The sequence below is a fragment of the Pipistrellus hanaki genome (assembly GCF_964339955.1).
Source record: "Pipistrellus hanaki genome assembly, chromosome: 11".
In the NCBI taxonomy this organism is placed as follows: Eukaryota; Metazoa; Chordata; class Mammalia; order Chiroptera; family Vespertilionidae; genus Pipistrellus; species Pipistrellus hanaki.
Window position 1 is genome coordinate 36,119,012 of NC_140513.1, and position 26,370 is coordinate 36,145,381.

The 26,370-nt window shown below is 39.7% G+C and overlaps 1 protein-coding gene across 1 annotated transcript in view; it reads right to left on the reverse strand.

Annotated features, from left to right (window-relative positions):
- The window catches only part of RORB (RAR related orphan receptor B), a 174,504-nt gene extending 151,753 nt beyond the window's left edge, over positions 1–22,751 (reverse strand). The window contains exon 1 of the mRNA XM_084898926.1: positions 22,098–22,751. Within this exon, the coding sequence (XP_084755052.1) occupies positions 22,098–22,104 (7 nt within the window). The 5' untranslated portion in view covers positions 22,105–22,751. The remainder of the gene's footprint in view (positions 1–22,097) is intronic.
- Between the last annotated feature and the right edge of the window lie 3,619 nt (positions 22,752–26,370).

Consider the following 26,370-nt stretch of genomic DNA (forward strand, 5'->3'; position numbering starts at 1 on the left):
CCAATGAACCGAGCTCCCGAGACGACAGGCTGTCGGGAATTGTAAAGATGATTAGGGCAGCGCATTGTTCCGCGGGAGGAGCTCGGGCCTTCCACCCACAGAAACGTCCAAGTCAGCATTTACTTAGAAAATTCCGTTTCCGAAGAGGTACAGAGGCAGTCCAGAAGTATCAATATTCCCCGTTACAAGTTCATATCTTTGTTCTGTTCTCTTGCTCTGGTGCCGTCTCTCTCTCTCTTTTTGAATTTCCTATAAAAGCTAAATTAGGTCTCAAGGGTTCCGCACCACTAAGCAAGGATCTCTTCTCGTCCATTGTGATGGAAGTAAATGTACTCGGGAGGGAGGTGTGCTTGAAGGAAAGGCTAACGCATCTCCCTTCCCTGAGCTCTCCCATCTCCCGCCCTGGCGGCTCTGAATACTTCCCCGCGCAGCACAGGCTCTCAGGCTCGGGGACCAGGCGCCAGCAGAGCTGTGCAGGGGGTCGGGTACCACTCACACCCGCAGCCTGTCTGTGCCTGCCTCTGTCTCCGGGACATGCAGCTTCCATGTTTTCAGGCCCTGGAGGTCTCTCCGTACATCCCGGGGAGAACCTGTTCTTGGGAACGGACTCGGTAAACTCATTTTCCAGGGAATCAATGCGGCTGAGGCTAAATTTCTCAGTGATATGCCTTAAAATAGAATTCAAGAACAATCAGACTTTTCCTTTGATATCTGTGACCTTTACTGTAGCTCTAATGACTATTCTATTGTTTGGTGATTATGGGACTACATGGACATCCATTATACGTGTGTGTGTGTGTGTGTGTGTGTGTGTGTGTGTTTAATACACTCACACACACATACACACACACACACATACACATTAAATCAGTATAATTACATATTGAAATCAATATATTATATACATATTGATTTCAGAGAGGAAAGGGGAGGAGAGAGAGAGAAACATCAACGATGAGAGAGAATCATTGATCAGCTGCCTCCTGCACACCCCACACTGGGGATTAAGCCCGCAACCCTGACTGGGAATCGAACCCAGACCTCCTGGTTCATAGGTTGGCACCCAACCACTGAGCCACGCTGGCTGGGCTCACTATAATTCTAATAAATTGGAGATCAGGCGTGTTGGAGGGATTTTAGATTCACAAAGGACAGCCCAGGTTGGGATTTTGGAGTCATGTGGCTCTGAGTTGGAATCTCACTGTGCACCCTATATCTATTTGGTTTTAGACTGGATACCTTATCTGTGAAAGCCTCCATTCCTTTTACAACTAAACCAGAAACCAAGAAACAACGCTGGTAACAGTGTGTCTAAGTATTATCCTCCAAGGCATGAACCCATGCACTCTGAAAGCGGGAGGGAGCCTAGAGACCATCTCATTTAGAGATGAGGAGGCGGGGCCACTGAGGTGACTTGCCAAGGGTACCCAGTCAGTGAGGGGCAGCGAAATGCCTCCTGACTTAAAATCTAGAACACTTTCCTCTGAGTCCCCGGGAGACAGCCTGTCTTTTGTGAGACAGCAAATTATCATTGTGCTGGATGCCGCTTGCACTTGGGTGTGAGCCACACGTACTCAAATTAAGGCCGGCTGATTCAGGGCCAGGTGCAGTGTATGGTCATTGGTGGCAATTTTTCCAAATGCACATTTCTAACAGACAGGCATGCTTCTGAGTGATTTTGAATAATCAGCCTCTCGTTGCAGATGTTTCATTAATGGTGCCAAGGAGGGATGTTTTGATATTGTGCATGGCTTAAAGAGGAAGATGGACAGGTCATTTCCCCAGACCACTCACCTAGCTTGGGGTTGGGTAGAGTCAGAGAGGTGTCTGTAGGTCATGTGCCCCCGAAGGGCCTCTGAGATAGACAAGATGGAACACGAGGGGGAAATCAGCTTGCAGCATCCTTGGACCATAAGTGAGTGTGAGGAGGAGACAACACAGCTGTTAAAAACGGATGTGCAAATCCTGGCTCTCCAGGTGCTAGCCGGGTGACCTCGGACAAGTTATTTAACCTGTCCATGCTTCATTTTCCTTAGCGGTGCAATGTGCGAGAAAACCCATCACCAATTTCAAGAAGTTTTTTTTTTTTTTTTTTTTAAATTATTGACTAAGGTAATTAATATGAAGTATGCAAAACAGTGCCCAGCACATAATAAGTGATCAATTAGGGATGATGGTGGAAAAAATACAGATCTATACGAGGGGAACACATTTACAATGTATTTCATATAATCAGTTATCATATAGTGGCATGAATTAATACATTTCTTTACTTTTTCTAGAAATTGGAACCTAAAAAGTAATGGCTTGGGACTATGCCCACTGTGTTTAAGAATACTGGACTGGGTTTTTGTTTATTTTAATTTAATGTCCAGTAGAAAATACTTTCTCCCCCTTCCCCCCATTCAAATATAAATTCATCAAATGCCTTCCAAACATTACAGGTTTTATCTATATAAAACTTTGCACTCAGAAATAGGTTCTGCCTGAGAAAGCAGGTTTTGGACTGCTAACAAGGTGCTAATATCTGCACCATAATACTATTTTTCTGCCAACTGACTTGGTTTGTATTTAATTAGACCATAAGATGCTGGGCTGAGAATAATACAAGTTACATAAGTTTCAAAATTTAGATCTCCTAATGTCAGTATCTTCCATTATGGCAGAAAGGTATAGTCATATATTTAAATTTTTTTCCCAAAGTTCAAACATTAGAGCCTCAACATTCTAAATTTATTTAGTACAACAAATTTGACATTTCAGCATCTCTCAATTCTTTTCTCTATCTAACCAAATCTCCACTTCCCAATGAGAACTCTCTGGGAAGTCCATTCTACTTGAAAAATTAAACATATGTTGTCCATGTTGGTCTCGGACTCTCTGAACCTTAGTTGTTTTTTTTCATTCACATCATAGAGACAACATTTCACATTGTTTCGTGACAATGAATATTAAGGAACAAAAATAAAGCACTTAATGAGGATTAAATACCAAGGCACTATGTAAATGCTTCATACTGTTATTTCATGTAATTTCAACCCTTACAATGACACCATGATGCAGGTATTTATCTCTTCATTTTATAAAAAATTGAGATTCGGATAAGTTCAGTAAATTGCCCAGATCCAAGGGTACCCAGTCAGTGAGGGGCAGCGAAATGCCTCCTGACTTAAAATCTAGAACACTTTCCTCTGAGTCCCCGGGAGACAGCCTGTCTTTTGTGAGACAGCAAATTATCATTGTAAAGGCTGTAGTAAAGGCTGGATTGAAACCTGACAGTCCCACTTTCATGTCTGGGGTTGTAAATAGCGCCCACACAGTAGTAAAGGCTGGATTGAAACCTGACAGTCCCACTTTCATGTCTGGGGTTGTAAATAGCGCCCTATGTGTTCAAGGACATAATCTGACACCTAGGAAAGGTGGAGTAAAAGTCAGTTTCTTCTTTTAGGCTTTGTTTCATTTGGGGTGCTATACACATTCTGCCTTACAATGTTGCCCCCAAACTTCTGTTCACTCTATCCATCCACCTGAAAAGCTCCTTAAGGATCCTTGCTTATAAAATTCTGCCCAATCTGAAGGTTTAGTTCAATGCGACTTCCCATGAAGTTCATGCTATCACTGTAACATTGACCCTCTCACATCTTAACTCATCTAGATTTTACCAGTTACAGCATCCTTGGGCAATTTCACATTGTGTTGTACTATTAGTTAACAATTCACATCTGTCCTTTAGAAACCTCAGGAGTTTACTTCTTCTTTTTTTTTTTTTAATATATTTTATTGATTTTTTACAAAGAGGGAGAGAGATAGAGAGTTAGAATCATCCATGAGAAACATCGATCAGTCGCCTCATGCACACCCATCCTCCCCACTGGGGATGTGTCCACAACCAAGGTATATGCTCTTGACCGGAATTGAACCTGGGACCTTTCAGTCCGCAGGCTGACGCTCTATCCACTGAGCCAAACCGGTTTCGGCAGAAGTTTACTTCTTTAATAAAGTGACAGCATTCTGCAATGGTTAAAGAACACACACTCAGGAGGTGGCCGGCCTGGGTCTGAATCCCAGTTTTGTAATTTACTAGATGAGTGATTTTGGGTAAGTTACTTAACCTTTCTGTATCTCAGTTTCCCCACCTATCAAATAAACTTAATAATAAACACTATTTTATCACAAGTTTGCTGTGAGTATTAACCGAGTTAACATTTATTAGAAATTAGAGCTGGATATATCACATAATAAGCACTATGTAGTATTTATTTTTTCTAACAAATATATTTTCTTTATTGAATCTCCTCCAACAACTATATAATGTTTAGAATAGGGGTGTCGAACTCAATCAGAGAAGGGGCCAAAATCTAAAATCCAGCCTAAATCGCGGGCCGAATGGTTTACCGAACAGTCATAAACTGACAATGTCATAAACTGACAGCAGAGTGCAGTGATGACAGCGCGGTGCGGGCCACATTGTAAGGCCTGGCGGGCTGGATTTGGCCCGCGGGCCTTGTGTTTGACACATGTGGTTTAGAACATGCTAGAAACACCAAATATTTGTTGACCAATTAGCTAATTGGGCATTTTTTTGGTTACCTTTCCTCATCCATAATTAATTTTAAGTTTTAACAACCTATTGTGTGTGGATAAGATAATAGAATTTAGAGCTGGGCCTTCAAAGATGTCTGACCTTAAGGAGTTAAAAATATAGAGAAGATAAACATATAAGAAGTTATATTTGAATATTAACTAATTATTCAACATAGGTATGTGTATAAATAATATACTGCAGACTCATTCTATTAATTGTGGCCAAGCTGCTTAGTACGTCTAGAAATAGATCTCCTTGGTTAATATCTAAGCTCTATGAAGTTTATAATTCTTCGCTTATTCTCCTCTGTGGTATTCCAGCATATATTTTATATATATTATCCTCTTAAGTCTTGAAACTTTAACGTTTATTGGATGTCAGATTTTGTGCTGGGTAATGGGAATACAAAGCTCAGTAAGATGTGGATCCTGTCCTCAGGGAATTGACAGTCCAGTATGAGATCAGCAAGCAACTGCCCACCACAGTTAGCCCGCCATCTGTTTTTGTAAATGAGGTTTTATTAACACAGCGATGATTGTTCATTTACATATTGACTATGGCTGCTTTGGTGTTACTTCATCAAAATTGAGTTGTTGCAACAGACACCACATGCACCATAAAGTCTAAAACATTCCTACCTGGGCTTTACAGAAAAAGTTTGCAGACTCCTGATTTATCAGTGGAATGTCCTGAAGTACCTCTTTTTTGAGGATGATGTTGTCTTTATACCACTGATTCTGAGATTGGTGGTCATCTAGAATTTCTACAGACCACTGCCACTTTAGAAACATGGGTGAAATGGACAGTTGATTGTTGTCCAAGTCTCTCAGGTATGACTGTGCCTGGTCATCTCAGAGAATTCATAGAGAACAGCTTATTATTCTTGGTTCTTCTTAGAGTTTGAAACAGCTGTTACCTGGGTACTCAATCTAATGCAGTTCTGAAGCAATTAGGATCCCAGCAATTAGGACCAGAAAACAAACAAACAAACAACAAAAAACAAACAAACAGGGCAAACCACCATGAATTAGGAATTGTGGTATTCCCCTTCAACCTATCGATAGAACTCTTGTAAAAGCAGACTATATAATATATACTATACCACTGCAAAAGGATGCAATTCTGAGGCATTTTAGATTATATGTTTTATAATAAAACTGACTAGTCACTCTTTAATTATATTAATGGAACCTAAATCTCAAAGTGTTTTTCTATCCCTATGAAAACTTTGAAAAGAAAATCATAAATAAGGACTTCTATAATAGAAATTTTACTAGGTATGTATATTTTCTTCTTAAATTCATATTTTCATTTCACTTCTCACACACAATTTTATTCTAAATCAAAATTTTTATATTTGAAAGTCTTTTATTAATCACCTGGTTATACTTTTCTGCAATAAAAATACATATTTATATTTAACATCCCCCTCCCTCCTGCAGATATGAATCCTGAGTATTAACATTTTTTCTGGATTGATTTATTTGTTATCATTATCACTAAATCACAATTGATAAGAATTACACAAATATATTACAAATTCTATATTTACTAAACGTAAATTTAAAGGAAACTCAACTCTTAATAAGCCAGATGAGGCTCTATTTTTCTTCCAGTTAATTCTACGACCTATACTTATCTATTAGTTACTACTAGACTGTAATAGAATTGAGCATCACTTCTATTCCTGTTTTTGGTTTTAGAAATTTAAGTATTGAAAAATGTATTTGCATAACTGTGTACATGCAAGTGGAACTAATTTTGCCACAGCAACTTAATTCACTTCTTTAAATTCCTTCTGAAGTATACGTCTCAAATCACATAGCATTCTACCATCCAAACAATTTTTAATGATTTATGTCTGTTAGGTCTTTAATTTTTGTTGAAAGTAAAGACATGGAAACTACCCGATTTACAAAAATATTTTGCCTACTCATTAGAATCATTACCTTTCTCAGTATTAAAATCAGGATTTCAAATTGTCTCTGGGTTTTAGTGCAATGAAATTTTTTTCCATCTTGGGAACCATGTACATAATGAAATTATTTGAAATGAGTGAGAGTTTGGTCTTTCTTTTGTGCGATGGAAGTGGAGTTATTATGAAAGGGAAGGTGAAAAAAAGGAACCAGGTTTCTCAGAGAATATGTCAGAAAACTGAGGATCTGTAATGTGATTGCATTTAGAAAGCCTTCATCTACTCCTAGGCCAGTGTTTCTTTATCTTAGAATTATGGGTGTTTTGGGGGCAGAAGAATTTGTTTTGGGGAGCTGTTCCGTACATTGTGGAATGTTTAGAGCATTCCTGACCCCGCCTACTGGATGCCAGTAGCATCTTCCTAGTTGTGACAACCAAGAATGGCTATTGACATTGTCAAATGTGTCAAAATGACCTTATATACCAGAAATTCCACTTTCTTGGGAATATACTCCAAGAAACCCGAAACACTAATCTAAAAGAATATATGCACCCCTACGTTGATTGAAGTATTATTTTTAATAGGCAAGATTTGGAAGCAGCCCAAATGCCCATCAGTAGATGAATGGCTAAAAAGAACTGTGATACATTTACATAATGGAATACTACTTGGAGGTAAAAAAGGAAGGAACTTTTACCCATTGTAGTAGCATGGGTGGATCTGGAGAGCATTATGCTAAATGAAATAAGCCAGTCTGAGAAAGATAAGTACCATATGATTTCACTCATATGTGAAATCTAATGAACAAAATAAACTAAAAACAAAATAGAAATAGACTCATAGATAGAGAACAGACTGACAGATGTCAGGGAATTGGGAGTATCACAGGGCTGAGTTTAAAAAGTGAAGGGATTAAGAAAAAAACAAATATCACACCAAAAACAAACCTCATGGATACAGACAACACCATGGTGATTATAGAGAAGGGAGTTGGGGAGGACAGAAGAAAGTATAGCATGGTGATGGAAGATGATTTGATTTTGGGTGGTGAGCACACAATACAATATTCAGTTGATAGACTATATAATTGTACACATGAAACCTATGTAATTTTATTAACCACTGTCACCCCACTAAATTTGGTACAAACTGTCAAAATGGTAGGGACAAAATCAGCACCTGTTTCGAACCACTGACTTAGATGTATGAGTGCCCAGGAATGAAGATCACCTGAGCAGTGAACATCATACTTGAATTCTGCTTTACTAAGAACCAACACATTTCCAATAGCCGTAAGGGCAAATCAAATTCCTCATCTATCTTAAAGCAATAGAAATATTTTTAAATTTCCCACAATCCCACCAATAAGAATCAACTTTGAGATCTAAGTGTGTCTGGGCTGGTGTTCTTTAACATCTCTAAGGATTGCAAAGCCCCACAGTGTTTTCAGGGGCTAGATATGGGCTAGCTTTAGGTAAAATGAAGGCAAGTTGATTAATTTTTCTGTATGAGTATCCTATTCTCATCTTTCCTTCAACATTTGAAGCAATATATTTCTCAAATCAAAATGAGCCTTTGGAGACAAAGGGGGCAATGTTAACCTACCCTTAAGAAATTAATCAGATAGAACCCTTCTTTTCCTAACGATGGAGAAATTTTTTTAAATTGTATGTTATTATTATGATAGCTATTTTCACTATTTATTATGAATTACATATGGCTTCCAAGAAGACTAAACTCTTAAGCTCTTTAGAGGGTAGAACTGAAACATATTCACCTGTATCTTCAATACATAAGGTAGTGCCTGGTGCATAAAAAGGTCCTTGATAAATGTTTTGTAATGAATGAGTGAATAGTTGTGTAAATATTAAATAAGTTAATTTTCTCTACGAGCCATTAAACTTTCAACCTTAACCTTATTATCATGCCAGCTGATTTCAGGCAAATGGATGAGGTAAATTACAATAAGTTGTGGATAAGAAATAGCCTTACTACTATGCTGGAACAGTTACTTTGACATGTAGGATTAATCTACGGAGAATGTGTAGAAAATTTGGGAAGAACAGAAATGGTAATAAGTAAGAAAACCTGATATCTTAAGATCCCAAGGTGATTTTAAAAATTGTATGTTTTCTTCAAATTTTTATGCCTTTTATATAATTTAGATCTGACAGTATGTGTAATTTTGCATTCCAACCTTTATATTAGGTTTAGTGAGGTCAGGGATGATATCTTTCTTGGTCACCATTTTAACCCTAGAAGCTAAAACACATTGTCAGGTCCATATAAACACTTAATACTAGTGACATATATTACATACACGTGAATATATAGTGGTTTAACTGTGAGTACCTACTAAATCAAAGTGTGCCATAAAGAACGGTAAACCAAAGTGTTCCTATATTGTTATAAATGTCATAATGAGGTTATAGTGCTTTTAGGTATATGCTTTTGCTACTTTAGTTTATTTCCTTTGAAAATATTCCTAGAGTGTGAATTACTGGGCGAAAGAATATGGTCATTTTTAAGGGTATAGGCTTAGTGACTGTCCCAATATAAACACCTAGTCTAGAACACGACAGTGCCCATCACACCATTCCATACTTTGACAGGTGTTTTGATTTCTTTAATAAGTGCAGTTGAGCTCTACCTTTCCAATTATTTACTAGCCATTTATATTTCCTCTTTTTATAAAACAAGTGTTTGCTTTTTTATTTTGGGACTGCTTTTTAAGGTGTTGAGACTGCATTTTAAAAACTCTTAAAAAGCTCTCTTTCTATTTTGGGGTTTCCTTGGGCTTAGCTACCCAGGGCACATTGCTATTCATACCTACCCTGCATCGCTTACAAGGCGGCTGTGTGGATCACCCAGAGGGCATCTTCGGCAGCTCACTGAGAACTACAGAGCACTAAACACAGAGAGAGTATTATTATTAATTTCCCTGCTATTACATTTGTAAAAAGATGAGACTGCATCTGTCAGCTCCTCTCAAGTTTACTGAGTTCCTTTTAGAAATGTTTTCAGAATTTTCCTTAAAAGCAGTCACAGTACAAAGACTGGCAGAATTAATGAGTCTGAAGAATATACTGCAATTTCTAAAAGACAGACCAAGCAAAGAAGGTATTCTATAAGACACATGTGTCAAACACAAGGCCCGCGGGCCAAATCCAGCCCGCCAGGCCTTGCAATGTGGCCCGCACCGCGCTGTCATCACTGCACTCCGCTGTCAGTTTATGACATTGTCAGTTTATGACTGTTCAGTAAACCATTCGGCCCGAGATTTAGGCTGGATTTTAGATTTTGGCCCCTTCTCTGATTGAGTTCTGTAAGAGGTAAAACAAAGAGAATCACCTGAGACAACCTTACTTCTTCTCCCCCCTCTCCCCCCACAATGTGATATTGTTAAACATACAGGATTGCTTAGTATAAGATGAAGACAATCCAATGCAGATTCTGATGCAATCCATTTTCTTTCTAATAATGCCTGTGGTCAGTTGCGTTGTGGGAGTCAGGGCCATTATATAATAAGATCAATTTTGATGCTGGAAAATAAACAATGGGATAGGATGGTGTTTCTAGCTATGCCTGAATATGCTGAAGAGGCCTGAAAAAAATCAATAACAGTGAACTAATAAATGTACTTTTAAGGAAATGTGAATGGACTTAATTTGAAGACATAAAATTTAACCATGTAAATAAGAGTTTGATGTAAGACATATTATGTTTCAGCCAAAATTCAAAACACATTAAATCGCAATATTGTCAGGGAGGAGCAGAGTTCTGCATTTATTCAGAATTAATGTCAAATGTAATTGCATTTTTTCATTATATTGCTAGGCACAATTAGACATGGCACCTTTTAAATGTTGTCAAGGTTCTTTCCTTAAGAAAATGTTTTATGCTTGTACAAAACATAAAATTGAATAGGACGATGATAAGCCTTTGATAAAATGGTGTGCTGATGAGACTTTCAATCCAGATCAGACAGAATCAGTTAAACCCAGGTAGGTAAATGGTGGTATGGGAGGTTATTCAGCCCATTGTTTGACTTGAAATATGCCCAAGGATAGGTAATCTCCCTCTTGACAAACATAAAAACCAGAGGAGAGAATTGACAAACTGAAAGACAAATGAGTGGATTAACATTATAAACTATGAGGTAAGTGCATGTTGTTTACTGAATGAAGAAGAATGTCATATTGAGACATAACAGTCTTTACAGCTATTTCTTCTAACATTGTTTCCTTCCTTGAAGCAGATGCAGATACATTAGGATCTTAGTGGGAGAATCCTCTATAAATATGCAATTTTACTAAAAACTTGAAATCTCTTTTAAATGAAGGCATATTTGAGTTTATAAAATCATTTTTAAAAAAAATTTGAGGGGATAATTATGGTAACAAAAATTTTAGTGTATATACTTTAACTTCGTTATTATTTTTACTGGCCAGTTTCTATTCAGTATCTGTCGATTTTTCTACAATATTTATTTCTAATTTTTTTCTGGAATTGGTAAATGTCTATTATTTTAGGAGTAAAAACAATAGAGAACTATGGTTTGCTTAAGGGGATCACGCGATTGAATAAAAATGGCTTTACTATAAAATTATTTATTCTACAGATGGTCAAAACACTCTTGAGAGTTTTGGTAAAAAGTTTTACCTGAGGGCCAATGCTGGCCAAATGATCATGGAGGCTGCATCTGGACTTAGCAAGTATTAATGTCATGATTGATTAGTGATGTCTGCTGTGGGTGCAGGGGTGACAAAAAATAGTACAGCCTAAGGGAGAAAACAGAGAGTAATGAAAATGGAACTGGACTCAGCGTCAGAAGCCCCTGATTGAAGTCAAATTCTGGTCTCCATTTCTTTTAACAAATAATTCAGGACAAGTCATTCATCTATTTTTTTCCCATTTAGGAAAAAGGAGATTAACAACACCGGACACTTAAGAAATTCAAGTGAAACAAAAATTATCTAAGAAACTCCTTAGAATTTTACAAGAAACCACTTTTGTTGTGCTGGAGACCATTGTCTTAGAAGGCATCACATCTTATACACAGTAAGTCCTCAGTAATCAAGATCTGTCGAGTCACATTTAAACCTGCTCCACTATGGGGGGAGGAGAGGATGTTTGTCACCTGCAACTCTGCCATGTAAAATGATAAAAAGAGTATCTGTCTTTGACTCTAAATCAGTACTCATGTCAACCATGTTGATTAACCTTTCCAAGATCATAAATGAAATTTCGGTGGAAAGAAATTCAGAAACTTATTTCATTACCAAAAAACACTTTCTAAAACCAATAAAATAAACTTCGATTTATTGTGACATGGGTGGCAATCAGATTAACCTTTAGTAATATTAGTAAACAAAATAAAACAAAAACACAACTGGAAGGTATTAATGCTACCTTATAGCATACTGTTGATATTTCTGAGCTTCTCTTGGAAAGGTATGCCAAAAGCCCTGTTCTTTTGTACTTAATTTTTTTTTTTAAATCACAAGAATGAAAATATATTTCCAAGGGTAAAAGTGCTTAGAATTAAGCCTTTTAAGTGGTAGCCAGTATTTAAAGGTGGGGGGAAAACAACAACACCCAAAATATTGGTCTGTTTTAAATTTAATTGTTGTGCAAACAAAATATTGGTCTGTTTTAAATTTAATTGTAGTGCAAACAAAATTCCCTACATAAATTTATCTGAAATATTTTGTTTCTGTAACAAACAAAAACAAAAACAAATTATTGCCATACAACACTGCACCTTAATGATGGGATGTGTTTTTCTGAACAAATGTTACTATATTCAACCAGACTGTGTGGCATTTGCTCATATTTAAAAACTGTGGAAATTTGGACAAGGTTTCTTTTTAAAAAAGAAAAGTGTTTAATTCCTTCACTATGTGCCAGGCACAACTTATGTACAAGTTAATAGAAAATGTTCTATATAGTGATTTTATTATTTGACCTGACAATGATAACCACAGCCAATTACCCATTAGAAACTCAACACGTCTAAGTTCTTTAAACTTAGATGTTATTGTTTGATTCTGGAATCTAGAAGCTAGCAGCTGCTGGATGATAAAATATGACTTGCATGTTCATTCTGTCTCAAACTATAACATGACATTTTTACTTGAGAAACTTAGAGTATGGGTTTTCATTTCAGTCAGATAGAACGTACATGAAACACTTTTGAGAACCATGCCTTGGACAGGTGAAATTAAACATCTCTTAAATGTAGTTTGGTAAGTAATTAATTTTAATTATTTTTATTCCGTTATTCAGGCAAATAAAAATACCACTACTGTCGGAATTGTATATTCTCAGAATTACAAGCAACAACACATTCTGACCCTAATTAACAAGACTGTCTTTGAAAAGCATTTGTAATGGAAAGATCAAAATAGTGGTTTAATGTTTACCAAGTAGGAGGCCGATTTTCATAAAAACTAGAGTACAAATCTAGGTGTATATTATACATAGCACATTAAATAAAACCACTTTTCTCCAAAAGTTCAGTCTCCATTTACCGCCCAGAGGAGCACACTGGCCCAGGCATAACGTGAAGTGGTGTATGTGCCCATTCATATAACATGAGCACCGGAGGAATTACAATAGCAGGTGAGGGGAGAGGCATCCAGAAAACCAGTTGCCATATTAAATAACTGTTCAATCAAAGCTTTTCAAAGTTAGTACCCTCTCTTTTAACCTCTCACTTAAAAAAAAAAAAAAAAAAAATGGGGTCATTCAGCCACTTTTTAAATTCTTCCAGGTTCCAGAAGTAAACAGATCAAGCACAATAGCCATTTTAGTATCAGGATGTGTTACAACAGAAGAGAAGCCTTCCTCGGCCTAATAAATTCTAATTAATAATCAGCATTAAAAAAAAAATCTATTTTTCAAGACTGAAAATACATGGCTCCGTGACTCATCATGTAGAAATTTGAAGATGAGGCTCGTGCTAACGCAGAGGGTTATGACTAAGAGTGACATTTGGCTGCCTGGATGTCTCAAATAGTGACATTTACTTTTGTGACTTCTCCCCAGCCCCAGATCTGGCTTTCAGCTTTGTAGGTTCAGAAACTTGATCTTGCCAGTGTTTCAGAGTGGATGAGACCTCAGTCTGAGGATTCGGGTTAACTAAACTCGCAAGAACTAACATTCAAAACTAGAATGCCAAATTATCACTTCAAAATGAAGAGCCTAATTATGAATTGTAGTGGTTATTTTTTTGGCCGGTCAGTGATTTTACCCATAGATAATGCTGGGATGAACACGGCCAATAGTTGCTTTTCACACTCACATTTTGGTTACTGTCTAGGAGTCCAGGATTTTCCTCCCTTAAAGATGCTTAAGAGAGAGAATAGCTCAAAAGTCTGTAAGGCCGTTATGTGTTGGTTTTACAGTTTAATATTCATAGTTCAACCTTTATCCAAGTTCTTGGAATGGAAGAGTTTGTAGCCCTCAGACACTGCCACCCCACCGTTACTCCCACGAATTTTATTCTTCCTGATATCTAGTAATCTAAGATACTCTCTGGAGCAGATATCGCTATTTTTAGGCAATACCTTAAATGTTAAAGAGCATGAAACTCAATATATATAAGCCATTTTTTACAAAGTATTTTTCCTTTTTTTGTATGCGTGTGCTGGTGATACTTTTAAAGTTTTTCACAAGTTACTCTCTTCCTTACACCAATATTTGTCTCCTTTGGGACTTTTTTATTTTTTTATTTTTTTTTTTATTTTTTTTTTTATTTAAGAACTACCTTAGAGATTTTTTTAAATTGTGGCTTTAAAATTATTTTGCTAGTCAAAGTTTCATTTGAGAACAATACCAGTACTTTCACTACGTCAGAATATGCTCTTTTTGAAATGGTTCTATGCCAATAAACTTTCACATAATATCAACTATGAAAGGCAACTGAGGAATACAACAAACTATAATTTAAACAGCCTCGTTTATGATGAACAAATTAACCAAAAGATGGACTGCTCATCCTTAGAGGCCCGTCTCCTGTGAAAGCTGTTCTGACCTTCTGATAAAAATGTCCCACTGTATTTTGTTCTGCTCTTGCTTTGATTATAGCTGTCAGAGCCTCATCAGTTGACTATACTTTAGCAACTTGAGCCCAGTTCTGTGCCTAGCTTTGAGTAGATAGATAAATATATTATGGATAAATATGAGTCACATGCATTTCTATTTGTAAAAGATGAAATCTTTGAGTTTATTTCTTTTTAAATAAAAACTGAAAGGAGAAACATTGAGAAGGTGATCTTATTCTCACATATTCAAGAGTATATTTTAATTTGGGCTCCTAGAAATAAGTTGATTGATGAATTTGACAAAGCTTACTGAACAGGGGAGAATCAAACTTGGTTCCAAATAATAATAAGAAAAATTTGTAATTAAAATATTTTTTATAGACTAGTCAGAAAACTAAAATAGAATAATATTCCGCAAATGCTTTTGCAACACTAATACTCATTTATTTCATGCCAAGTAATGGTTATAAATGCCAAGGCCTTTATAAAAAGCTTTTGATGTTTCTTTTTTAAAGATAATTTTGTGTCCAAATCAGAGAGAACCCTTTGCACTTCTAATCTGAAATTAAAATGGTGTGTAACTGCTGCTGTTACATGATAACAATATAATTGTAATGAAATTCATGTAAAAAGGAGAATGCTTAACACATTTTAAAAATATGATATAAAATTGACTTGTCGTAATATGCATTGAAAAAAAGCTTTGTTATTAGATAAAACCTATCTAGCATTTTCCTTTAAGCATCCCAAATCTTTTCTATGTGCCACAATGTCAGGATATTGGATTTACATGAGTACAAAATATTGTGGGCTAGTACCAAAAAATATAATTTGGTAAACAACCAGATCAATTTGCTTTTTCTTTGCTTATATCTGTGATTTCTGTGATTAGAAAAATATTACCCTGGACTACATGCTATGATAACTAATCATACAAAAAATGTCATCAGCTAAAACCTTTTCTAGTAAAGTAATTTACAAAGTCAGCATACCCAACCAGTTAATAAAATATTCACTAAGCAGAGGTGAACACATTTAAGTCAAAGCAAATTACTTTTGCTCCTTTATAAAAGCGTGTTTTAAACAACTATTTCCCCTCATGTTTTTGCAAAAGGGGACACATTCATTTGGTGGCACATGCTTAAGCCAAGAATATTCCAATTTAATTTTAAAACAAAATTCATCATGCAATTATTATAAAGTTATATTTTATTTCCAATATTTATAAATAACAACTAGTGAAGAAAAAATGGCATGTTATATTAAGTATAAAAATATTATACCTTCTGTGTTATTTTTAAATGTTCTGGATGCTTACTATGCAAGGTATTAGACAATGTAGGTAAAATATATGGTGAATAGCATTTTAACTCCTATATAAGTGCTAATAAACTTGTACTTATTATGGAGACAACAAATCTAGGATTTAAAATTTATTGATGGCCTCTTCGCTCTATTTTCAAAGATAAACTGAGCAAGCCAAAATTCTAAGTGGACTGCAATGCATAATCATTTTGTGACACTTATCACAATATTTTCTTTCATAAGACTCTACCCCCCATGCCATTAGTTAACCACATTGTTATTATATCTAGCTTAATTCACTATAAATGCCGTTATAACACCTGTGGTTTCCCTCATTAAGAAGTGAATGGATGGGGTCAGGGGTTGAAAGGGCAGCATATGCGCTATGAAAGAACTAGTTAACATAGCCCATTATATTGGTGCACTGGTAAATCTCATTTCTATTCATCAGATGATTAGTTCAATCAATATTTATTCCTCTATGCTCCCTTTGTCTTGTGCTACAAAGGAGACATCCTTCAAAATCATGGCATAAGCCTTGTTATGTATGAATTTGTTGCTTAATTTGGGAGGGACTATTTCATTTATTTGGCAGACCTGAACTCTTTGATTTCTATTTCCTTCTAATTATCATTAGGTAGTATAATGGAATTTTGTGTAGATTATTTATAAATAGACGCTATTAACAGTTTCTTTTTTTTATGCTACTCAAGTATCACATGTATTCATTTCTTCTTTTTGAATGTTCTGGAAAGTTGCTTGTGTTTCTCTAAATATGTTTGAATTTGGAAGTCTGGATTGTGAAAGCAAAGATAAGAATGATTTCCTCTTTCAAATATTCATTCTTCTTGCCTGAGTGGGTGGTTATAAGCACATACATCTACATATTGTGTATCAGTGTATATCAACAGACGCCTCCAAAACATACTATTATCTGCTGGAGATTCTGTTAAGTCAGAGATTTTATTCAAAGTAAGACAAATATTTGCAAGGAGTTGTAATTGGAAGATGATTACAAAATTACAGGAATAATACTTTATGTGTAAAGTGCTCATTTTACCAACAGTCACCATTCATTACATTACAAAAAGGCTTATTTCATGTTTACTTTATCCTTTAGATAATAATGAATGAGATAGTAAAACTACATATAGAATAAAAAAACCCATTAATTATTAAGCCCAATGTCGATTACTAATACTTCCTTTTCTGTATATTTTTAACATATTAATAAAATGATTTGTTAATATCAGTTACATTAGTAGCAATGTAATTTAGAGTCAAAGTTTTTTTTTTTTGTTTGTATAGGATACAGAAATTATTTAATCAATAAATTTTCTTCATAATATTAGAATGATATAAAGTATATTTTAAGTCACCTCAATCACGAATAACTTTATCACTAATAACATAGGCACTCATAACTTTTTATTTGTTTCAATCTGTCTAGAATTTGATGGTCTTAACTTTGGCATTAATTCTCCTGTCCCTTGTATAGTTATCTGTAAGGCTTGGATTTCACCAATGTACAGTGGCATTGATGCTATTGTTCACAATTTTAAACCTCAGTTTATTAAATTTGCAGAGTACCAGTAGACCCACACATATAGAATTTTTAAACTTAATAATTTATTAGAATAATTTTTACCTCCGTATTAGTTGAATGCTATGCAATGTACTTTAAATTAGACGTATATCATTATTGCAGTGAAAAAAAATCTAGTTAATCTGTCGAGAGTCACACTTTCATTTTTAGGGCTAATGTAGCAAAAGTATAAAAATGACACAGGCCACATGATATTTCTAAAAGGTGGATACAAGTTTATAAAATGTGAACTAATAGCTGAAAAAAGTTTTACTTGTATTTTTATCTGGAAAAATTTCTTATATTGAATCACTTAGAAACACTTATGGAATAATTCTGCATATGCTACTTTTAGAAAAAAGTAGTATTATTACACTTTTTGGATATCATTTTCATGAAGACAGACCCTAAAACTTCACATCTACGTAGTGCTATAAAATTTGGTCTCATGACTCTGAAACACATTTAAAATACAATAAAGGCAAACACACACCTGGATGAGGACTTTTAAGGCTATTAATGGTTTGGTATTTAACAAATTGTTACTAAAATAAATATTAACACTCATTATCTGATTGAGTATAAAATAAAAGTGTTATTTAAGTTAAAATAAAACCTCACATAAACCACTTTAATAATGATGCAAGAAATCATCTTTTGAGGGAGTTCTAATGATCAAAACCTATCCTGTTGTTGATGGAAAAAATCCACTACTAAGTTTTAAATGAATGCTAACAAAGGAGTTTAATCTTTATTCTTCATGTTTATGAGGCCTGCTTCTCAAAATTTCTTCCTTTATATTCCATCTTGGTTTCCCAATTTCTGATTTTCTGAAAATACAGAAGAGTAAAAAGGCTCGGTGGGTGTTATAAGTGTTCCAGAAATCTAAGATGTCAGGTTCTTATGTGTCACAATATGTGCTTATTACTCACCGGGAATGTTTGTGGCTCCTTATTTTTCAACAACACTTGAACTATAGCCTTAGGACTTTTCTTTAGACTGTCTGAATGTTTATCTTTCTTGGAATAAAGACAGCTTACTGATAATTACTTAATGAGCTATTATGAATGGTCTACTGACAGAGATGTCCTCCCAATAATGTTTTTTAGCTGTGGGAGGTGGGATGTTTGTTAGACATTTGACTGGAATAGGTGGAGGAAACTAAGAACTTATCAGAGGATCTAAAGGCCTGGCTAGCAGGACATTCTGAGCTCCAGCTTTCAGAAGGGCTGACATACCTCCGAAAGCATGCGTTCTTCCCTGCTTCCCCTAAAGTTAGCCATGAATAAAAACTAACTACCTGAATAGAACAAATGAAATCTGGGCTTTAGAAAAACCAAGCCCCATCCCTGTTTACAGCAAGCATAAAACCAGATTTCTAATCCTGGGAGCCACAATCACCTATTGATTGCCAGGACATCTGTGCCCTTGTGTCTGGAAGCAGGGTTTTCTGCCCAGGCAGGGCTGGAAAAGCCTACCGTCTTGGCCCCCCTGCAGCATAAACAGCTGACGGGACTCTCAGGAAGGAGTCTTGCAACCCAAGCCTTGGCTTATACCTTCTCACCTATGGATGGACCCAGTTACAAGTCCCCCCTCCCGCCTTCGGAAGTTCCCGAAAATGCAATCTACTAAGAAGCAGCAGCCTGTATGGAACTGATGGTACCCTCTAGCAGACAAAGGGGGAAATGCTTTGTGCACCACCAAATACAACCTCCTCCGCCCCAGGCTCTGAGTGAGCCAGAGCACCGGAGGCTGGGACTCAGTTCCGCTGTGGAGCAGGACAATGACCTCAAAGATCAGCGCTCCCTAACCCCTTTCTTACCCCAGTGCGTTCCTCCGGATAAAGTCTCTTAAATATCGAAGACTTGGAGGTGGAGGGGTGGAGGCGGGGTAGGGGTAGGGGGGTGTGTGCTGAGTTAGTCTGGAGGGCAGGCGACCCCTCAGTCCAGGACCAAGTTTGCGACTCCCTGCCTGACTCCGAATAGTCGCCAGTTGCAGGCGGTGGAGTCCAGGCGGGGACTCTGACGGGGCTGGGGACGCCCTGGGGAGAGTGTGTGCGCTCCTGTGCAGTGTTGAGTATTGGGGGAACAGAGTGGGCACACGGACAAGCTGAACTCAAAACCGCCCTTCTCCCCCCAATACAGGCCGCGGAGCAGCCCGGGCACAAGAGAACGCAGGCTCTTTCCGCTCTCACTTCTCAAGTTCACACTCAAGTTCAACCCCTGATTCCCACAAGACATCTGAGTAGTCTGGACCCTTTTCTCAACCCATCCTTAAAGAACAGCCCCGATGGAGCAGGAGGGCAAGGTCTGCAGGAAACACACAGCGATGGCAGAGGAGAGGTGGAAAGGGGTCAAAGAAGGAGAGAACGGGAGAGCGAGAGAAAGATCCCGCCACCACCTTTTAAGCCTGTTTCTATCACCATCGCTCGCCACCAAGCCCCCAGAGAGCCGCCTTAAGTTAGCACCTGACAGCGCCCCTGGGCGCCTGGCCTGGGTGGTGCCCTCTAGAACTCAGGTGGGGCTGAGACTGGGTCCTCCTGGGGAGCACGAGGCTGGCGCCCAGCTTCCCACCCTTCAGGCTGCTTGGTCCCCAAAGGGAAGCCGGGTTGGACCCAGATCCTCCTCGCTGGCCCAGTGCTCCTTCAGGAGCAGCGCGATCCAGCTCCATCCATGCCCGCCAGTCCCACACTCCTGTTTTCTGCAGCTTAAGGGGACAGTGAGTGGCTTGTCTGCCCCAGGTACTAGGACCCAGTCTGAACCGAGGTGGTGGGTGGTTTTGGACCTTCCACCCGAACATCAGAACCCAGCCCCGGGAAGGAGGAGTGTTGGAAGGGGAGGAGGAACGGAGGGGCGAAGTAGCAGTCCCGGACCCCAGCAGAGAAAACTAAAGGGGAGGGGATGGGGATAAGATGGGACAGAAAAAGAAAAGAAAAGAAAAGAAGACGCGTTTTCTGAAAGAGTTTGGACAGTGGAACATGTGTCCAACCAACTAAACTGGAACCAGCTCGCACTCATGGGCCCCCCACTCCCGGTGGGGGAATCAGTCAAGATCCTCCGGCTAGGACACCCCTGTTTCTTATCTCCAGCCACCTTCCTCGCTCTCACCTCCCTATGCACCCTCTCCGTTCCTCCTCCTCTTTTCCTCTCTTGCCACAGTGGTCTAGCCACTCTCCTGTCCTGAGCATCCAGGCCTGGGCTCACCCCATTCGGGGTGGGGATGGGAGAGAGGGGTGCACACAGACCCTCAATGCTCTTCCAGAGAGGTGTTGGGGGAATGGGTGGCAGGCGAACACGGCCCAGTGGGAAGCGATGAGTGTTTACAGACTACCTCTCCCAAGGTCTTCCTGCCGCCCCCACCTGCCAAGGGGTCAGGGAAGTAGGAAGGTCCCATCCCAGCCCGAGAGAGTTGGCCATTTCCAACTTTCTGTAGCCAGGACCAGGAGGGACATGTGCGGAGGAGAAGAGCTGACCCCTCTTCTTTCCAAAGAGTGGCCAGAGAGAAAAACTGGGGGGCTTGGGGCTTGCATGCCCCAGGTCCTAGGGCCCAGCCGGAGCCGCACAGATCCCCGCAGCACGCGGGCACCCGTCCTGCTCTCCCTCCGAGGAAAGAGCGAAGTTGTGGCCAAGTGGAAAGTGGAAGCGAGTGGGTCCGGACACATCGCGCAGAAAACCTGCAGGTCCGTCACCTCAGGGGAGGAGAGGAACACAGGGGCTCCCGAAAGCCGGCCAGGGGAGCCGCCCGAGCAGCCCCAAGTGCAGCCGGAGCAGGGGGCGTCTGGTCTCCGTGCCCAGCGCGCCGCCCGCTCGCCCCGGGGGTCTGCGGCCCGGGGCGCGGCCGGGGGTCTTGGCCCCAGCACGGCCGCAGCTCAGGCTCCCACAGCCAGCGGGCCTCTGACAAAGAGCCTTTCCCACCGCGGGTGACGCGGGCTCTCCTGTCCTCTGGAACTTTCTCCGCAGAACTTTTTTTCGGGGTGGCGCTCGTCCCTGGTCTGCGCGAGCTCGAGCACGCGGACCCGGCCTGGGCGCAGCAGACGCGCGCTGGGGACCATCCCCGAACCCGTATCCCTGCTCCGAGACACCCCCTCTCTTCCTACCACCCCCAGGAAGGGAGGCCTCGGCCGCCCGGGTTGCTGGGGGGTTCTGTCACCTAAGGGGGGGGGGGGTGTTCGCGCGCTCCCGCCCCGCCAGCCGCGGGTGCGCCCCGCGCGTCCCACCCAGCCCGGCCCGGGACCGCCGCACGCGCCGGATGCTTCCAGCCGCTCCGGGGGAGCACCTACCCGCTCCCGGCTCTCCCTCCATCCCGTGCCCGCTTCCGTCCCCGAGAGCTACCTGCAAACGCGTCCAGAGCAACTCCAGGGCTGGGAAGAAGCACCTCGAGTCGCTCCGCTGCCCTCTCTCCAAAAAGCGCCCTCCCGCGCCCCTCCAGAACTCCCAAGAGGCAACAACCTCCACTGTTCTCCCCACAACTTTCCGCGCCCGGGCCATCGGTAGCCCTCCAGAGAGCACCCAGTCCGGACTGCGTCCCGCCACCCTCGGACCCTTCGGCTGGCTGGGTGCACGCCCCTAGCCCGGCGCCCCGTCCGGCTGGAGAGGTGGCGGGACCCGTGCAGCCCCGGCGCCCAGAGGAGCCTCGGCGGCCGCGGGCTCGCGCGCTTACCTCGCATGGTGTGGCCGCTGCTCTCCCGCTCCGCGTAGGCATGAAGCTGCTCCCAGCCCGCACCCCGGAGAGCCCCCAAATCCCGCTCAGCACGAGGGACGAAGAAGGTGGTCGGCGAAGAGCTGCTCCGCGGAGAAAACCATTGAGGCGGGCGCTGTGGCCGGAGGGTGACGTTGGCCGCCGCCGCCGCCGCCGCCGCCGCCGCCGCCGCCGGGTTAACAGTTTTGATGATGGTGCTGATGACTGTTTGGGTGGTTGTTTGGTTGTTTGTTTGTTTTCAGGAAGGGTGGAAAAAATAAATGTGCTGCCTGGCTGGTGCCTGGGTTTTGTTTTGCTTTTGTTTTTGTTTTTTTCTTTTTTTTTCCTTTCTCTCCAATGTGCTTGCTTTAAAAAAAAAAAATGCCACCGCCTCCGGCTCAGAAGATTTCTTTTGTGATCACTTGGACTGAGGAGGAGGAGGAGGAGGTGGTGGAGAAAGGGCAGCGGCAGGAGGAGGAGTTGGTGGTGGTTTTGTTAGTTACAAAGACCAGGGAGAGAAGAATCAAAGGGGAGAGAGAGAGAGAGAGAGAGAAAAAAAAGAGGAAATAGAAAAGAAAGGAGGTGTGGATGGCAGAGCATGTGCGTTTTCACATGACATCTGTGCCTGTTAGCGGATCCACGATGTGAATGTTCACTGTTCGGTTCGAGGGAGGGAGGAAGGGAGCGAGAGAGAAAGAGAGAGTGGAGGGAGATGGAAAGAGGGAGCCCAGAAGGGGCTTATACGCGGGGGCGGGTTTGGCCGGGACTCTCAGGCCCCGCCTCCTGTCAGCGCCATGGCCAATCAGCGGCCGGGAGCGCTCGGAGGGGCGGGGACCGCGGGGGAGGGGACCCGCAGGGCGGCGAGGGGCGGGGGTTCAGGACGCCGGAGCTGGAGGCGGCCAAGGCTGGATATGGACATCAGAGACGGTCCTAACTGGGCAGAGGATGAGAAGGACCCGCAGAGCGAGGCGGGCCGATGTGCATGCAGGTGACATTCACTTACGATCCCAGTAGGAGGGAGAGGACGCTGGCCGGCCCTTCAGAGGCGAGAGGCGCGGGACTCTCCAGGTCCCACCGTTGCGTCCCTCTCTGGCAAAGCCTGCGGCCTCCTCAGAGAGTTAGTTTTGGATTTATGGTAGCGCTCTGCAGAGTCCTTTTTCTGTTAACCCCTCCTCCTGACTGGCGAGGGTTTCCAGGGCAGGACGCTTCAGCTACAGTGGTAGAATAATGCAAATCAACTTTCCTCACTTTGAGCTCCACCAAAATGCAGTCCTGTGCGAGTACCAGTCTGATCCCTTTAAAAATCACTTTTTTTCAGATGCTTCCTGATCCCAAACTTAAAAACAAGCAAAACCAAAGTACTGAGATCTCTTGTGTTTTTAAAGATAATTGAAGATTTTAATGCTTTCTTTAATCAAAGAAATTGATTTGTGTTAGCATTTGGAGAATCTTCTGGTGTTGGGCCACGTGACTCAAGGATAATAGCCCCAGTTTGCAGGTGTAGCTACCTTAGTGAGAAGGCAAAAGGCTGAGGCCAGAAGGTCTGATCACGTGGTGCTGTTTATTTGATCATGGTGCAGGGCTTTAGGAGGGAGGAATTGCTCATTGTAATTGCTCCGAGAAGACATTTACCAATTTAGAGGAGATTGGCAATTAAATGTAAGTAAAGTTATTTGTATTCCTTAAGTCAGTGGTCAGCAAACTCATTAGTCAACAGAGCCAAATATCAACAGTACAAGGATTGAAATTTCTTTGGAAAGACAAATTTTTTTTTTTAAACTTCAAGTTCTTCTAACACCACTTCTTCAAAATAGACTGGCCCAGGCCGTGGTATTTTGTGGAAGAGCCACACTCAAGGGGCCAAAGAGCCGCAAGTGGCTCGAGAGCGGCAGTTTGCCAGCCATGGTCTTATGTAAATAGATAAAAACTGTTCCTTTGCAAGTTTTCTCCTTTCATTGGACAAAACAAACATATCGTACAGATAATCACATCTACTTTCTACAATTGGAAACTTTGTAAATACTTTGGTGAAATGGTCATCCTCAAAGACAGATAAAAATATTTGCTTCATGGACTCAGTCTTAAGGAACTGAGGCTTCTACTCAATGTACCTGTTAGCAGAGCAGGCCTCATCATCATTTAGGTTCCCATATAATTTGATTCTTACTGCTATTTATTCATATTATGCCATGTAAAACAAAATGCAATGTAGAATTGGTGATTATTCAGTTAATTAGATCACTCTAAACTGCTAAGTAGTTCATTACCTACCCCAATTAAATAAAAAAATGGATTACTTGCTGAACCTTCACTAGTGTTAAACTGACTTAGCCTGGCCAATGTGTAATTTAGGAAAATTTTAGTATTAAGAATGAAAGTTGATTGAGTCTTTAATTAAATGAAATGAACAAAAGGAAGTTACTGTTCAGAATAGTTATTCCCTTATAAATACCTTTCCCCTAGATTTGTAATTGATGCAGTAGTTAATCTTTTAGGATAATATTTAAGGCTCCCTGGTTTTATCATTTTTAATCAAGTAAAATAGATTCATCATAACTGCATTAAAGCTGTACTAAGTTATGCCTAATTTAGTTGCTTCATTAAAAATTACTGAATATAAAACAGTTAAGAAACAAATTGTGACTGCATTATTTTAATTTTATGTGCTTCAAGAAGACCCAGGCATATTTAAAATCAAAAGCCTTTGTAAACACTATAATTAATATTGTCATTATTTTAGCATTTTATTTCTCATTTCAAAATTCAACAATTTAAACTCATTAATTGTCTTAAGTTTCTAAACATTTATTGAATTCTAAAATTTCTTTTGACTGCTATTATATCTGTAATTCCTAAATAGATAGTCATGCATATATGAAATTACTTTTTCCTTCTTTGGTACATTGTTATATGTTCTTCGCTTTGTGGGTTCAACAATGGCATAATTTTACTTAGAAACATATCACATATTTTCTTTTTTTAAAATATATTTTATTGATTTTTTACAGAGAGGAAGGGAGAAGAATAGAGAGCTAGAAACATCAATGAGAGAGAATCAATGACTAGCTGCCTCCTGTATATCCCCTGCCGGGGATGTGCCCAAAACCAATATACATGCCCTTGACCAGAATCGATACCGGGACCTTTCAGTCCACAGGCTGACGCTCTATCCACTTACCCAAAACGGTTTTGGCTTTTTTTTTTTTTTTTTTTTAATAAAATATATTTTATTGATTTTTTTACAGAAAGGAAGAGAAAGGGATAGAGAACTAGAAACATCGATGAGAGAGAACATATCACATGTTTTCTAATACCCCTACTTTTGAAAAAAAATGTAATTAGAGATAAAGACTTAATTATATTTTATAATTTTTCAAAGGAGCATATATATTGAGTGATAATATATACATATGTTATATATATATATATTATCACTTGTTTTCTCTTTTATAATAAATAAATGTTGATCATTGATTATAATGTGGTGATTTGAGATTTTTTGGATCATTCTAAAAGTTTAGAAACCAAGTTTTTCAGCATTTCCAATAACTTCCAAATTGTTTCAACTGAATGGAATAAAAATGTAGTTATATAAAACAAATATTCAGGATGTAAATGAAAGAAGGCTTTCCCCAAGCAGGCTTAAAATATTTAGGTATAATCTGTTGCTTTTGTAACCTACCTGCCAGGAAACATCCATATTTCAAATGGCATAACAATAATATATTAATATAATGTTCTTGTTCACATGAGTACAGTGCCAGCAATTTTTAAAAAATATATTTTATTGATTTTTTTACAGAGAGGAAGAGAGAGGGATAGACAGTTAGAAACATCAGTGAGAGAGAATCATCAATCAGCTGCCTCTTGCACACCCCTTATTGGGGATGTGCCCCCAACCAAGGTGCATGCCCTTGACAGGAATTGAACCCAGGACCTTTCAGTCAGCAGATCTACACTCTATCCACTGAGCCAAACCAGTTTTGGCCAGTGCCAGCAATTTTATTTGAATGATTATAGAACTGTTCGGTTTCCTGTAAGCTTGTAACTCCATTTTTGGCTCTGGGCTTGAAGGACGTTCTAAATTTTGATAAATTAAAATGCAAATCATTAAGCCATGTCATTCTGTACTTAATCTCAAGGAAAGATATAAAGTAGAAGGTCTTGCCGGCTTAACCTGCTTTCACCATCCCTCAGATTTAGCTGTAAGGCCACAGAGTAATAATGACCAGAAACATTCTGCGGACACAAAGGT